At 38.9% G+C, this 14,806-nt stretch overlaps 1 protein-coding gene across 2 annotated transcripts; it reads left to right on the forward strand.

Moving 5' to 3' along the window:
• Positions 1-198: 198 nt before the first annotated feature.
• On the forward strand, positions 199-13,090 carry GckIII (Germinal centre kinase III). 2 transcript variants are annotated; one of them, XM_065308793.1, is made up of 9 exons: positions 199-699; positions 9,170-9,394; positions 10,301-10,624; positions 10,690-10,875; positions 10,936-11,081; positions 11,146-11,350; positions 11,409-11,744; positions 11,811-12,010; positions 12,078-13,090. In XM_065308793.1, exons 1-9 carry the CDS (start codon positions 685-687, stop codon positions 12,085-12,087), a joined length of 1,647 nt encoding a protein of 548 aa, XP_065164865.1. In that variant the 5' UTR covers positions 199-684; the 3' UTR covers positions 12,088-13,090. The 2 variants fall into 2 exon arrangements, with proteins under 2 accessions (XP_065164865.1, XP_065164864.1); XM_065308792.1 differs by lacking the exon at positions 199-699 and adding an exon at positions 7,382-8,043.
• The last annotated feature ends 1,716 nt before the right edge of the window (positions 13,091-14,806 follow it).

Consider the following 14,806-nt stretch of genomic DNA (forward strand, 5'->3'; position numbering starts at 1 on the left):
TTCATTGATTCTTATCCTGTATTCCTGAAACACTAACATTCATGCGTACATCGTACGAATTTGTTCTTTGAACGCGTTGTATAATTACGGTGTACGTATGGTTGCCTATTGTAAATGTATGGTTTTCTAGAAATGTTAGTATATTCTTTACGTTCAGATGTCGCTGGGTGGCTGCCGTGCGGGACCGCTGCGAGTCAATATGGCGCTCTAGTCGTCGGTCGTGCGAAGGTGTCCGCTGTCCACACGGTGTGCCCGCACCGGAGAAAACGTCGTCGCGATAACGCCGTGCGAGAAAAATCGCGAAGTGTACGTGCAGCTGGCGTTTACATCGCCCGCTCGTGTGCTGTGATTGCACAATATCCAGTGCATTTGTGTATCGAGTTACCGAGTGCCTGCAGCAGTGGCAGCAGGGTGTCCCGTTTGGCGCTTCCTTTCCCACCTGATGATCGGGATCTTTCACCTGGCGAATGTGATGTATTCGTAGGGTACAACGCCGTAGCCGTGCGAAGGTGAGCAGTGCGTCAGTGCGTGTGCAGTGTCACCACCACCCGGTGGACTGCTGGGCCGGCGGTGCCCTCGATGCGGAGGCGCTCCCGGGCGGGCGAGGCGTACACTCGAGCGGCGGAGACGCGTTGACATCATCGCACGCAGGTGAACAGGACATCGAACCCCCCGTCTTCGGAAATGGCCTTCAATGAGGTAAGAAACTCGGCGTATTTTTCTGTAATCGAGCGTGAAGGAAGCATTTGATAGCAGCCTGCACCTCGCTGTAGGCTTACACTCTTACGCAGTCGGTCAAAACAAAACACGAAATAAACAAACAAAAATTGAATTCTTATGATTATGGACAAATAACTCAATAATTCCATTAGTTAGAATCATAATCAATTCAACATCGATTCTACATTAAATACTATACATAATTACATAAGAAAATATAAATTGCAAGCGCATAAAGTTAAAACATCAAGTTTTGTCACTTTTATTAATAACTTTTTACTACTAAGTGTTATCAACAATATATTTATGTACAAATAAGCATAATTCGCTAACAGATTTTCCTCGAACTTAATATTTACAAATAACGCCCTATAAATTGAAACAGTTTGCACCTGTGATGGTGCGATAGTAACGCATTTCCTTGTTTGGCTCCCCCGCGTTAAGTACACTAAATGTGACTATTGTTTGTGAAACAAACAACCAAAAAGCTTATTTTCTCCCGGAATGTATGAAAATTTTATGGTGCTATGTGAGGTTGCACTGTTATCGTGTGTTATCTTGGATACTTTCTTACGTTTCTTCATTTCCACGAGACGTTTTTTTTACGATTGCTACGGGTGAATGACTTGGGGGAATCTCACGCACGTATCTGCTCTACGCACGCACGAAACTAGACGAGATGCACTCACGCATCACACACACACAAACACAGCGCATCCAGTTTCTTGAAAGCAGAAGCGAAAAACACCATCTTGTTTATTTCTTCGGCTGTCTTTGGTTAATTGCGTGGATAACTTGGATAGATTCGCAAATTGACCCAATTGTCACACAACCAATCTCTTAAGAATAAGATATTTGCTGATACTTTTCTTTGATTCTTTTTATACGTTTGCAATTTTTGTATCTAACGGACCACGAGGAGGCAATGCGCTGCACGCAAAGACGTCTTTTCAACATCATCATTATGTCTCGACGCTGCGTTCGTGTCTTTGCGCGCACGCGTGCAGCGTAAAACGGCGATAATTTATTTTCCTCGCAACACAAACAAATTATACAAATGTATGTATATTATACATCAACAGACGAGTAGTTGTCTCTTTTCTTAGTACTCTAATAGTACCGGAAATCATTCTTCTCATTTAGTTCTTCTAGTTTTTCTAGGAAGAAGTAATAATTGATTGGGGTATCTGTGCGTGTGTAAGTGTTAGGTTGGTTGGTTGCATCATCGATACGCAATACGCACGCCGGCAATTATCTGGTACGCATTGGAATAATCGTAATTATAAATTATTCGACGCATGCAATCGTTTCACTGGGTCGGTTCCACATGTGTGCGTTTTTAAATTTTGTAATGTACGTAGAATGCAATATTCCAATCATGCCAGTGTTACGTATGTGTTTTGGCATTGAAATATGTACTGTTTTACATTGACAAAGTTGAACATGGTGTATATACGTCATGTAACGTAGTTTTTTTTTTGCATTCATTGCATAAAAATCGCATTCCAGAACCAAAAATTGCGAAAATCTGCAAAAAGTGATGCCTGAGTAGGTCGTGTAATTGTGGTGCCACTTCAATGCCCCGCCATAATATTATTTATTAAATTAATAACAAAAAAATATTCGATTGCACTAGATATTTTCAATCATGCAACTTCTAAAAATACCTACCTACCTATTTCTTTCGGTTTCGATGTTTGGTAGTTTTTGCTGCGTGTTTTTGTTTGTTGTACTCTCATTATAACGAGTCACGATCGACTTGTTGTAGGCTATGATCCTCGACTATCATAACATTCATGACATATTGAAGCGTCATGCTCATCGACTGAAAACGGTTCGTTCATAAACGCGCGCGCGCGCCATGGGAATTTGAAGCGAGTTGAAAATGCACGATCACGATTATTGTGCTTGCAACACACAAAATTTAGATTTGGAACGAGGCATCATAGGTAGAACTGCGATCGTCGAAAGGCGAAACGATTATTATTTATTTATTCCTGACATGCGTGGGACTAAAAATTTAGAAACAAATGTCGGGCGAGTGTAAGTACGTGAAGATTGAGATTTGTTTCGTGGTGCGTTTTCAATTAAAATTTGAAATTGCTTTGTGGAAATTGGAAATGTGTGTCGAGCGCGCGATGCTTCTGTGAGCTGCTGCTGCTGCTGCCTGCTGCTGGTGGAAATCGATATCGAAGTGTATAGTCGCGAGTCGCAGCCGCAGTGCGACCGCAAGCAACGTTGTCTCTGCTACGAAATTGTTTATTATTCAGAGTTTCGGTGGCTGGTCGTGTTTAAATTTAGTTGAATATTGAATGTTGAAGTTCATGCCGGCCAGTAAACTTTGGTATGCTGGTTATAATTCCGGATTGAATCAAATATTCATGCATTTTCATGAATTTAATTTCAGTCTATTTAGAGATGGCTTTTCACTCGCTTTACAAAAATGGGAATTTTTGTGTTTGATTTATGAATACAAGTATTGAATTCTTGCTATTTATCAATATTAACTTATCTCCTCTCTTCAAAAGGTATAAAATGAATTACTGGGCGCTAGTTTTACAAGAATAAATAAATAAAACGCTTGATCAATTTGAATTAGCCAAGTTTAACTGAAAAATATGTAATGGGTTTGTTGTAGCCATCCGACGAAAACTGTCTCCAAAAAATAATTTTTCCCATGTACAAGTACTCGTATGGTCGGTTTTCACAAACCTCTTTCTGCGCGATCTGAAAGTAGAGAGGAACTTCCGTCAGCTTCAATCACCCGGGCACGACTGAGCACATATGTCGCTGCGGGCTGTCCTCTTATACCTGCGGCCTACCCGTAAAAAGTGGTGGGGACTAGGGAATTCGGTGCTGGCACCTGTGTAGAAGACGTATTTGACGTGTGTGCTTCTGCGTCATCACGTACGAAGTCGCAGGGAATCTCAAGTGAAAAATAAATTTCTTCTTGTTTACTGTTGCTACATTAACGCTGTAAGTGGTTCTGCAAGTGATGTGATTGGCAGGTACAAATTTTATACATTTGTATCCTTCTTCCCCTATATTTCAAGCATTTTCCTTTTTATATTTGCAATCAGGTGCAATGCAGTAGTGACGCGGTATTTTGCAAATCTAAAAATGCCAAAGTCACGTAACGTATAACTTCGTGCTGCCTGCTTTCGCTTGAATTTGAATTTTTTGGTATTTCGAAAATGTTTGGTGAAGTTTGAAAGTATTCGATCGGTATGCGGAATTTTCGGCGCGTGGAATGTAGAAAAGCGGGCGTGCAGAATATATCATTGAGTATTCCAAGCATTCCGCGAGTCGCTGCCGCACGGTAGCGCAGTCGGCCAACATTCCGACATTGGAAGGCCACACCACACCGCGCTTCATTGGCGAAAGAAGCGTTCAATTTGCGGTGGCTAACGGTACACACAAACACAAATACTCAATCTAGCCACAACTTGACAAACAAGAATGATAAGAAAACTACATTTTTGATTTTGCAAAATAAAGTGTCGCAAGTTTTATTTTTCGCTGACGTAGGTTTCACATTTGCCGCTTTCATTGATGCTAATGAAAATTTATTACGAACGCAGCCAACGGCTGCTTTGCATGTTTGCGCGTAGTTTGTGTGTTTGTTTGGTGAAGCCATCTCCGGAGCGCGTGCGTACGCCATTGTATGTATGCGTGTTGTATAATAAAGTTATTTGCACGACCTTGAAAGTTGAAACGGAACGCGCCCGGAGGTGGAGGAGGACCGGCGACATTTTACAGCGCAGCATATGAACATATAAACGAATAAAAAAATTGGTGTTATTATACAGGGTATTGTTATTACTGGTGTGTAGATTTTTTTCCATTTCGTGAATTGTTTTGTCTGTATAGCTGTGAAATACGCGGGGAACTGGTAGTTTTTATGTCGGCGCATGCAAATGAAGCGGACAATCAACCAAGAATAAACAAAAGAATAAGTTTAGTATGCTTCACAAGTACGCATTCAAATGCATGCGTGAGTACACGTATACGTTGTGCTTACCATGTCGGGCACGGCGCACTCAATGTGTCACACTTTACAAATGTGACTCATGCGGTAGGAGACGGATTAAAGGTGGACACAAACGCTGACTATTATTTTCTATGCACAAAGATTAAATTTAAATTTTTGATACGAATGTTTTCATAGAAAAAAAAATCGTTCTTATGAGGTTTTTATTTCTTCAATAAATTAAACACTGACATAACATGTTTATTTGTTGTACGTTTGTTGATTGTAACTAGATGGTTGCATAAAAAAAATTCAACATTGGTATGCGTAAAAGTGTTACAGTGTTACGCATTAATTTATTGGTCAAGAAATGAATTGATCAACGTGCACACACACATGCCGACATATGTTTAATTGTAAGTTACTAACAATAAAACACGAATACGACATGTTTTTCGAATTGGTTGGAATGTTAAGTCGAGATGTATCATCGATTTGATTAGATAGTCGTTTTAATATATTAAAGCATAGGATGTGTAGACGTAGATTAGGGAATATCGAAACATTTGAAATAATTTAGATTGTATTGATATTAGATAGTATTGATAAAATATCAATTAGTGTAACATTTTTTGATTGTCAGCTCAAATTTTATTTTATTTTGTTGGTAAAAATAGATTTACATAAAACATGTTATTTCCCTGTTGAATGGCCAGTATACTTTCATTCTCTCTAACTAATAATCAAATTTTAATCTGATTTTTTTACTGGAAGCAGATTTTAGGTGCAAAAAATGTGTGGATAATGAAAAAATAATTGCGTGCCATATGCACTGCTAATAATTTTCATTGCCATTTTTTGATTTTCCATAATTGGAGGAAATTAACTGAATATGCTTGAAAATGACTCGTAAACCTAATCAGTGTGTCAGTAATGCCAGTTGTGCACCGAGCAATATAAATTCCATCAATAGTTTCTAATAGCACAGCCATTCGATTCGATTTCTCGGCGGGAATTGTTTATCCGTTTAGAGATGCTCGTTACTCAATGTTTTCAGGTCTCTAGAAATATCCAACAACTTTTTGAGGCACAAAATTCTGCGTGAATGAGTGAATGTAATTTGATTGTAATGGAAAAAATTAATTGGAGACGCCGTGAAAATCGGACAAAACCACGCGCGCGCTGTTTGCGTATTGTACGAAAATAATTCCGTCCGATTTGCATACAATCGACGGCCGGTACTTTCTCATTGCGCCATTATAATTATCCGAGCTGTGTGTGAACAGCTGTAAGCTGTCTGTGTGCGTATGAATTCACGGCTATAGATTGGATCGACTAGAACTAGAGTAGCGTAAAGCGGAGCAAACGAGGTGGCTGCTGATGATGATCAAGAAGAAGAGGTCGAGTAAAATGGCAGAGAGAAAAAAAGCGGATAAACGGATTCTCTCAATAAATGCCGCACACACAGTCGCACGATCAACAAAAGCCTCTTAAGTGTATAATGATGTAGTATGGTAGTACTTGTGCTGAACAACTAAACTTTTTTTTTCATATAGTTGCTGACTAAAAGTTTTAAATTCTAAAGATTTGTACATCTTTGTTGATTCTTCATTCATTTTCTTTTGGGTTTTATATTCACATGAGGTCAATAGACAACAAATTTTTGTAAAAAAAATAAAACTAGAAATAATCAGCATTAAAATAAGCATTTTCTGCCAAGGCAGAGGAGAAATATGTGACTTTGAGTCGTTTAGTTTATGTGGGCATATTCTACGACGTAGGAGGTGTAGGCTGATGAGCCTCATACTCAGAGAGCGCCATTAGCGACACATCTAATTAAATTTCCATTTGGACACCACTCACACACGCCGATGATGGGAAAATTTGATTTTAGACACCTATGGTGTAGTTGAAAATTTTACAACATCATGGTACCATCATTACCTGGGTCAGTGACTCGCTAAATTACAATTTTTTAGTTAAATTTGAGCAGTAGATATCTGTATTTAAAAACGTTGTAAAATGAAAACAAAAATTACAAACTGCAAACACTTGTAATCTATATGAAGTTTTTAATAATGAAAGTAGTAACTAGACTCAGTAGTTGGTAGGTAATAGTAGTAGCTGGTTGGTTGTTGGATGTGGTGCGGCGCTCTGTCGCGCTCTGTTAATCGACGGCGTTGATGAACCGAACCGGAAGGCGACGAGCGGGCGGCGCAGGAATTAATGAAACTGATTCAAATTTGCGTCCCCTTGATCATCTAATCATCTAGTGTAATATTTCAGTCAATTATTTTTCCATCCCGGGAAGTCTCATTAGAATAACTAGAGTATTTGTTGATAGCGATATCATCGCATATGCGCATGCGTATCATCATGATGGGAGTGTCTTAAAGTTACGAAAGAATATTCATAAGTTGGGTCTATGGGCTTGTCTCGTGTCTTGTCTCTTGATGAGACTATGAGACATTAGACATTACGAAAGCTGCGCCTGCGGTGCGCTGGCGGCAATGACTATGACTTCACTTCATGACTCTCCCAACGAAAACTCCTCTATTGTATGGTAAGCTCTGTACAAACTCCTCTCGCGTCTCCTTACCGCACTTCTCTTCTTCTCTTCACTCGGCTGGCAGTTCGTTGTGCATGCACACCGCGTAGCAATCCGACGCAATGTGGTATGGATGGTGAAACTAAACGCTCGTTCGCCGTTGCGGAGGTGAAACGATTTCATTGTCTCGCGAGGAATGCGCGCTGCGTGAACGTATACTTATGTACGTACGTAGAACACGGAACGCGAAAGAAGTTGAGTTTGTATGGAACACCGCAGAAAAATACCAATTTATCGCGATTGTCAAGTTGTGATAAAAGGTGATAAGGATGATATCGGCATCGGTGTCGACCATGGTATCATCGTCGCGTAGTCAGCCTTAGTGCTCGCGCTAGGATTGAGTGTGGTGTGTGTTGTGTGTGGTGTGGTGCCATTTTAATTGGATTACTGTTGTTTCTTTGCTTTAAATAAAAATGCGATGTGGTCTTCGGGTGTGAGTGTAAAGACGTCATCGTCGTCGGGTTTCACAAAAAATATCATGCGGTCGCCCTCGCAGTCGCAGTATCCATCGAACCGGACTAATTCCCTATATCACAATAATCATTCCAACGGACATATTGGTTTAAATGGCTACGAAGCAAACGGAAAAGGTTTTCTCGGCGGTAACAAGCAGTGGAAGCAACGGCCTGCCTCGTGGGCAGCCGCACCACCTCAGTATCAATATCAGGGTGTTATCAATGCGTATGACGGGTATCCACATCAGCTGCAACATGCGAATGTGAATCGAGGCGGTAATTTGGATGTTGTAAGTCGTAGGATGCTAATTATAACTTTGGCTGGTGTAATCAATAAGCTGAGAGGAGTCGAGATAACAAGATAACATCACAATTGAATATTTTCGTGATGATAAGGATATATACGATCGACTTGTATGAATAATGGCTTATTGTTTATTACTCATTGTGTTTCTTATTGCCTTTTTGTCCAATTTAGGAGTTTTGTTATCTTTGAGTTACGCGCGCGCTGGCATTTGTAATACTGCAAGTGTTTGTCGAGGAAATTTTCATATTGAAGGAAACTTGTTTTTTCACACTTTGGTGTGTTTGATGTACGTAAAACTTGTACGCATTAAGCGATGACATCGCTAGAAAACGGTCATGAGTGTCGCGACGCGTCGAAACCGGAATAAGGCGTATAAAAGTACGTACAAGTCGACTGGAAACGTTGTTTGTCGCTATATACTCGCTACATATTTGTCGACATGTCGTCGACGCATTTAAATTCATAGCGTACGACGCAGCGATGGTCGACGCATATTCTCATACAGTTTCGTAGCGTGTCTGCGGGCGATTTTTTTGTTTTATCGTAATATGACTTTAGTGAAGAAAAATATTACTTTCTTTACGTTGATTGCAGAAAAGAAACAAACAGAGTATGCAATTGTAGTGGTTATCATGTTTGATATTTGTTTTAAGCTTGATTTTCTTGAAATTTTTGTACATTCATTGAACTCAAGTATCAAATACTTGTTTCTTATCATTTTATTGAGAATCAATTTTATTTTTTGATTCATTTTGATTTATTTAATGCAGCAAAACTTGACAAAATTATATTTATTGAAAAATTCAATTTTGTAACAAAACTTAACTAAAGCAATACAATAAAATTCTATTAGTGTCCTTATTTTGCAATCATTTGCTAGATTCTAAATTGATTAAAACTTTGGCGAAATGTTTGTATTACTGCATTCGCCAGGCTTCCTAATGCGCTGCTTTCAACTTAATTGGATAGCCGAGTGGATAAAACACAAGGACAGTTTGTTTTGTGCGGATTTGCCGTCGTAATCTTAGTTTTAAATTGTACTAGTATGTATGGTGTGGGTGTGTGTTGTTTGTGCGTCGAGATTAATTTCGTGTTTGTTTGCTTTGCAGAAGGTCGATCCCGAGCTGATATTCACGAAGCAGGAGCGCATCGGCAAGGGCTCCTTCGGCGAGGTGTTCAAGGGCATCGATCGTCGCACGCAGCAGGTCGTCGCCATCAAGATTATCGACCTCGAAGAGGCCGAGGATGAGATCGAAGACATTCAGCAGGAGATTATGGTGCTGTCGCAATGCGACAGCCCGTTTGTCACCAAGTATTTTGGCTCCTATCTAAAGGTGATTATTTCGCAAAATTGAATTTTGCACATTTGATATAAGCACGGAAAAACGTATTTGTTTAGTCTATTGTCTTACTTGATGTTATTATATAAAAATTTATTTCGTTTCAACTTAGAAAGTTAATTGCCTAATCGATTAATTAAAGTTTGGAAGAATTTCGCAGCTCAAAATTATCATAAAATATGATTGCGAACGAAATGAATGGCCTGGTGAAGACAATGTGGCAATTTCGAGCGGTTTCGTAAACATATATTTTTTCAGTTTTGGTTCCCGTCTCTGGTCGAAAATCAACAATAACTCGCTTGTTGAGAAATGAATTGTGAATTCAATTCAAATTGCTACACACCGCTTCACATCTCAATTTTTGAAACATTTTTTTGTTCGTTAACGGCGGTTTTTGTATACAAGTAAAAAAGATGTTTTTGGCTATGTAGCAGTGCAAGCGTCAAGATTTTTAGTGATCTGGACAGTTTATTGAGCGTATGAAGCGCGCCCACGCTCGCCCAGCTGCAGGCCTGCAGGCCTTGCAGTAATATAACAGCCAACACGCGCGATTACGTAAGATTAGCCTTTGCGCATTGTGAAATTCCCTCCATTAAGCGGCGCCGCGCGTTTGAAAGTTAAGGAGCGGGTGGTGGGCTCGTCATAACGTGTCAATTTGCTGTACATTTATTACAATCTATGAATAATTCAATATCATAGGTAAAAACTTGTTTTGATGACTTTTTCTTTACTAATTCTGTCTCAAGTTTATCATCATAACGTTTATAGATTTGATCAATGCAGTTTTGTTTTATTTTAAATGTTATTCCTTAAAATAATTAATATTTACTATAATACCCTAATTGCTTAGACTATAACTAAATTCATTATTAAAATTTCTTCAATGTGTGTGTTTTGTAGGGAACAAAACTATGGATTATCATGGAATATTTGGGCGGCGGATCGGCGCTGGACCTGATGAAAGCTGGCAACTTCGAAGAAATGCACATTGCTGTCATTTTACGCGAAGTGCTAAAAGGTTTAGACTATCTGCACACGGAGCGTAAGCTGCATCGCGATATTAAGGCAGCGAACGTTCTGCTGAGTGAAATGGGAGATGTGAAACTGGCTGATTTTGGCGTCGCCGGTCAGCTTACCAACACCACCAGCAAGCGCACCACATTTGTTGGCACGCCCTTTTGGATGGCTCCAGAAGTAATCAAGCAATCTGCCTATGACTCAAAGGTATTAAATTGTTTAATAAAAATCACCGCAAGTAAACAAATAATTATTATAATTTTTGTTTGAAGGCGGATATTTGGAGTTTGGGAATAACTGCCATCGAGCTGGCGAAGGGAGAACCCCCCAATTCAGAATTGCATCCAATGCGAGTGCTTTTTCTCATTCCGAAGAACAATCCGCCGCAGCTAAACGGCGACTTTACTAAGCACTTTAAGGATTTCGTCGAGGCGTGTCTTAATAAAGATCCGCAAAACGTGAGTTCTTAGCTCAATCGGCGCCCTAATTCGTAAGCTTTACTTTTTGTTTGCTTGCAGCGACCCACGGCCAAAGAATTGCTCAAGTTTCCGTTCATCCGGAAAGCCAAGAAAAACTCTTATCTCATGGACCTTATCGATCGGTACAAGAAATACAAGGAGACGAAGAACGTTGACAGCGAGACGGAATCGGAAAATTCGGATTCGTAAGTGCTAAATTCAACATCATCTCAAAATGTAAACATTAACAATTGTGTTCAATATTTACAGTGAAGAGTCTAAACATGATAATTACATGGACGATCCTGGTTGGATAATGACTGTGAAAGGTAACAAGCCAATGCATATGGCGGAGGACCTGCCATCGCCAAATCACAAGGTTACGCAAAAAGTGCAGAACGGTTCTGGGCCTGCGTTAGCGAAATCACCGCCGAAAGATTCCAACCTGAATCACTACAGATCAGAGAAACCAATTGTAAGTTTTTATAGTTTATACTTTTGTAGATTTAAATATAAAAATTGATTTTTTGAAGACTTCTCGTCCAACATCTATGGTCCAGTCAGCACAAGAAACGCGCAAAGAGGATCATATTATGCACGTGGAGCGCGAGCGCGAACGAGATCGTGAACGCGAGCGTGAGCGTGAACGAGATCGAGAGCGCGAGCGGGAACGAGAACGCGACATGATCAAGAGTGATCGCGAGAAAAAGATTAAAGAGTTTGTCCCACTCGATCATCGGGGATCGTCGGATGCTGACGATAAGAAAGCACATCATCGCAAGAGTGTCTCACGCGAGCATTCGCATTCGAGCAAGAATGATGTGCGCTCCCCATGTCTGTCCGGTGTAATTTATCCGTTAATATCTGAGGTAACTATAACAAGGTTTTTCTTCTAGCCGCAATATATTAATTCGTGTCATTTGTTGCGGTTACAGCTGCAGAGAAAGTATGACGGGAGGAGTCCAGATAGTGCGCACAAATCGATTGACGCCATCGAAGAACTAAAGAACGCGTTCGAGCTGGCGGAGCGTTCGAGTCCAGGCATCAGCGAGACATTCATATGCGAAATGGTACAAAAGTTGGTGCCGTCCGTGACGGATCAACGGCTACGAAACGTCATGGACAAAGTCACAAGGTACGCAGTTAGAAATATACGCAGTAGACATGCTGATGTTTTATATCGTTTTGTTTTTCATTCGCAGGCAATCATAGAATCAACTCGTAGAGTGATATTAATTTAATTCGTCGGCGAAAACGAGCCCGAAACAACAGTTAATGCGCCTGCATTACGCATGACAATATCGTAATAAATTCAACACATCTACACATTACACACGAGAACAAAAAAACCTACGGCATCATCTTGTCTGAGGATGTATGCGAGATGTATGTGCGTAGAAATTGGTTTGGGTGTGATCGACAAGTCGAGTGAATCCCAGCCATTATAAATTCACTCGATCTACATAGACACACTCACATTCAAGACATATGAATGTTTAAAAAGAAATGGGGGTCTTCCTTGTTGTATTTATTTTTTATTTAAGCGTTTAAATTATGAATACCTTGTGCTATCGTAGGATAGTCGTTCGTATTTCAACCCAAACACAAAGATACAAACACTAACAAGCAAAACTAAAATTAAATATATTGATTTTACCTAGGATAAAACTTACAACTAGGTGAATATAAAAAACGAGGGTTGCGCGATACTCGAAGGGTTTTCACCGTTCTGACTGGTAATTGTTGCAAATGTTACACTTACACACGCACACGAAGATGAAGAAACTTACACAAACACATATGCAGAGAGGGGGATTATCGTGTCGAATTGTTATGTATTTGCCAACGTCTTCGTCCGAGATGGCGACGACGAGGACGGCCACACTGTATATATGTACATGTAGATGATAAAGAATTATATATAATATTTTCTCTTGCAATGTATTTTTTTAGATATGTACATATAATATGAATTTATATTGTTTTGGTCCGCGCGCGGACGGCAATTACGTTTAAATTATGTTTAAAGATTGAAATTAATCACAAGTCTGGGGGGCTTTATTTCGTGCGCAGAGTGTTGTGGGAAGTAAGGCAGCCAGGCCATACATGCATAAATGTACAATGATATATTTCCTGTATGTATAAAAGTACTAATTTTAAATATCATATTTTGTTGATGATAAAATGATGATTGATTAAATCGTAAAAAATTTCACTTGTATTTCGATTTATATAGCATTTCTCCAACTGAGATAATGTAGAAAGTGAATCATCGATATTTGTTGAATATATACTTCAAAATTATGGAATTTCGGGTGGTAGACGTGTCAGAATAATTCTGAGTTAAGGACATTTGGCTCCAAACGAGATTCAGTGACTCAGTTCTATCACAATGAAAGGTACAATTTTCTTTACTAACTACATATTTTATTCATTCAGGTCATATTAACTTTTAACCATTATACAAAATTTACATCTTTCTGAATTGCTGAATTCTTTATGATTTACAGGAGTTTCTTGATCAATGTGGTAACAAGGCCATCGTTACCCCCGCAGCCATGATTGTTATTGCACCCGCAATTGTTATCCGTGTTACCGGCGTTACATTTGGTGCAAGTTTTGTCTTCACATGCATAGTAATGTGCCAATGTGCAGTCCAAGTCATTCCAAGCAAGTTTATTACTATAGCCTATCCATACATGAACGCAGTTTTCCTTTCCACCTGCATTGTTAGGAGCAGGGTCGAAGTCTGAGTAAGTAACGTTGCAGCCAGTGGAGAACCATACAAAGGTACCTTCTGAGGCTAGATCCGTGGCGGACAGCCAAAAATATTCAGCCGTCAATCCTAACAGAAATGTGATTTATTATTAAATATGTACAAATTAATTTTAATTCTAATTACCCGCAGCAGTTATTTGGTTCTTAAGTTGATCATTTTCTGCTTGATTGTTAATAGTCGCCAATTGCTTCCCTTGAGAGGCACATGATTGATACGCAGCGAACCAATTCACCTAGATTTATTTATATCTATATATATAAAATTTGCGTGTCACAGTGTTTGTTTCCATACTCCTCCGAAACGGTTTTACCGATTTTTACCAAATTTTATATGCGTATTCAGTAGGTCTGAGAATCGGCTAACATCAATTTTTCATACCCCTAAGTGATAAGGGTTGTTCACCCTTAACTTTTTTTAAATTTTTGGACAAATTCTTTTGTATTTATTTTTTTATAATGTGGCATTAAAAAATACATACATCCCTAAATTTTTATTTTTTTATCACCAACCCCTATATCTTTATAGCCATTTTAGTAATTTAATCATTTTTCATCCAGCTCGAAGAAAAATTTTATATGCGTATTCAGTAGGTTTGAGAATCGGCTACTATCTATTCCTCATATCTCTAAGTGATAAGGGTTGTTCACCCTTAATTTTTTTTTTTAATTTTGGTCGAAATTTTTTGTTTTTATTTTTTTTTTAGTGTGGCATTAAAAAATACTTACACCCCTAAATTTTTAGTTTTTTATCACCAACCCCTATGTTTTAAGTAAGTAAGTTACATTTTGTCTACACTAAAATTTATCTAGAAACTAGAAATAATTTATATGGCAAAACAACGTTTGCCCGGTAAACTAGTAATTTTATAAAAAGTTAATATAATTATTTTAGTAGTTACCCTGGTGGCTGTATTCAAGGTGAAGGTCTTTGCGTTGACCCAATGAGACCCAATACCTAATAACACGAATGATACAAATAATAGCTTCATTTTATTCTTCTTGATTTTGTTTGATATTTTACAAGTTGCAAACGTGAAGATGATTTGATGATGGGCTATAATATCCATAGTATTTATACCAAGTTGTAATAATGTTATCACTTTTAAAAATATTTGCGCTTCCATTCAATAAAGTAGCGCAATGAAGTTAATAA

The sequence above is a fragment of the Atheta coriaria genome, unplaced genomic scaffold, assembly GCF_025399875.1.
Source record: "Atheta coriaria isolate IRGN ID8LTWV9N9 unplaced genomic scaffold, Caltech_Dcor_3.1 hic_scaffold_7_pilon, whole genome shotgun sequence".
Taxonomy (NCBI): Eukaryota; Metazoa; Arthropoda; class Insecta; order Coleoptera; family Staphylinidae; genus Dalotia; species Dalotia coriaria.

Bases quoted from the DNA above. Each gene is read 5' to 3' on its own strand.
- GckIII (XM_065308792.1), top strand. From the start codon at position 7,717: ATGTGGTCTTCGGGTGTGAGTGTAAAGACGTCATCGTCGTCGGGTTTC. The intron at 9,395-10,300 runs GTGATTATTTCG...TGTGTTTTGTAG, and splicing joins ATTTTGGCTCCTATCTAAAG to GGAACAAAACTATGGATTAT. The intron at 10,876-10,935 runs GTGAGTTCTTAG...GTTTGCTTGCAG, and splicing joins TTAATAAAGATCCGCAAAAC to CGACCCACGGCCAAAGAATT.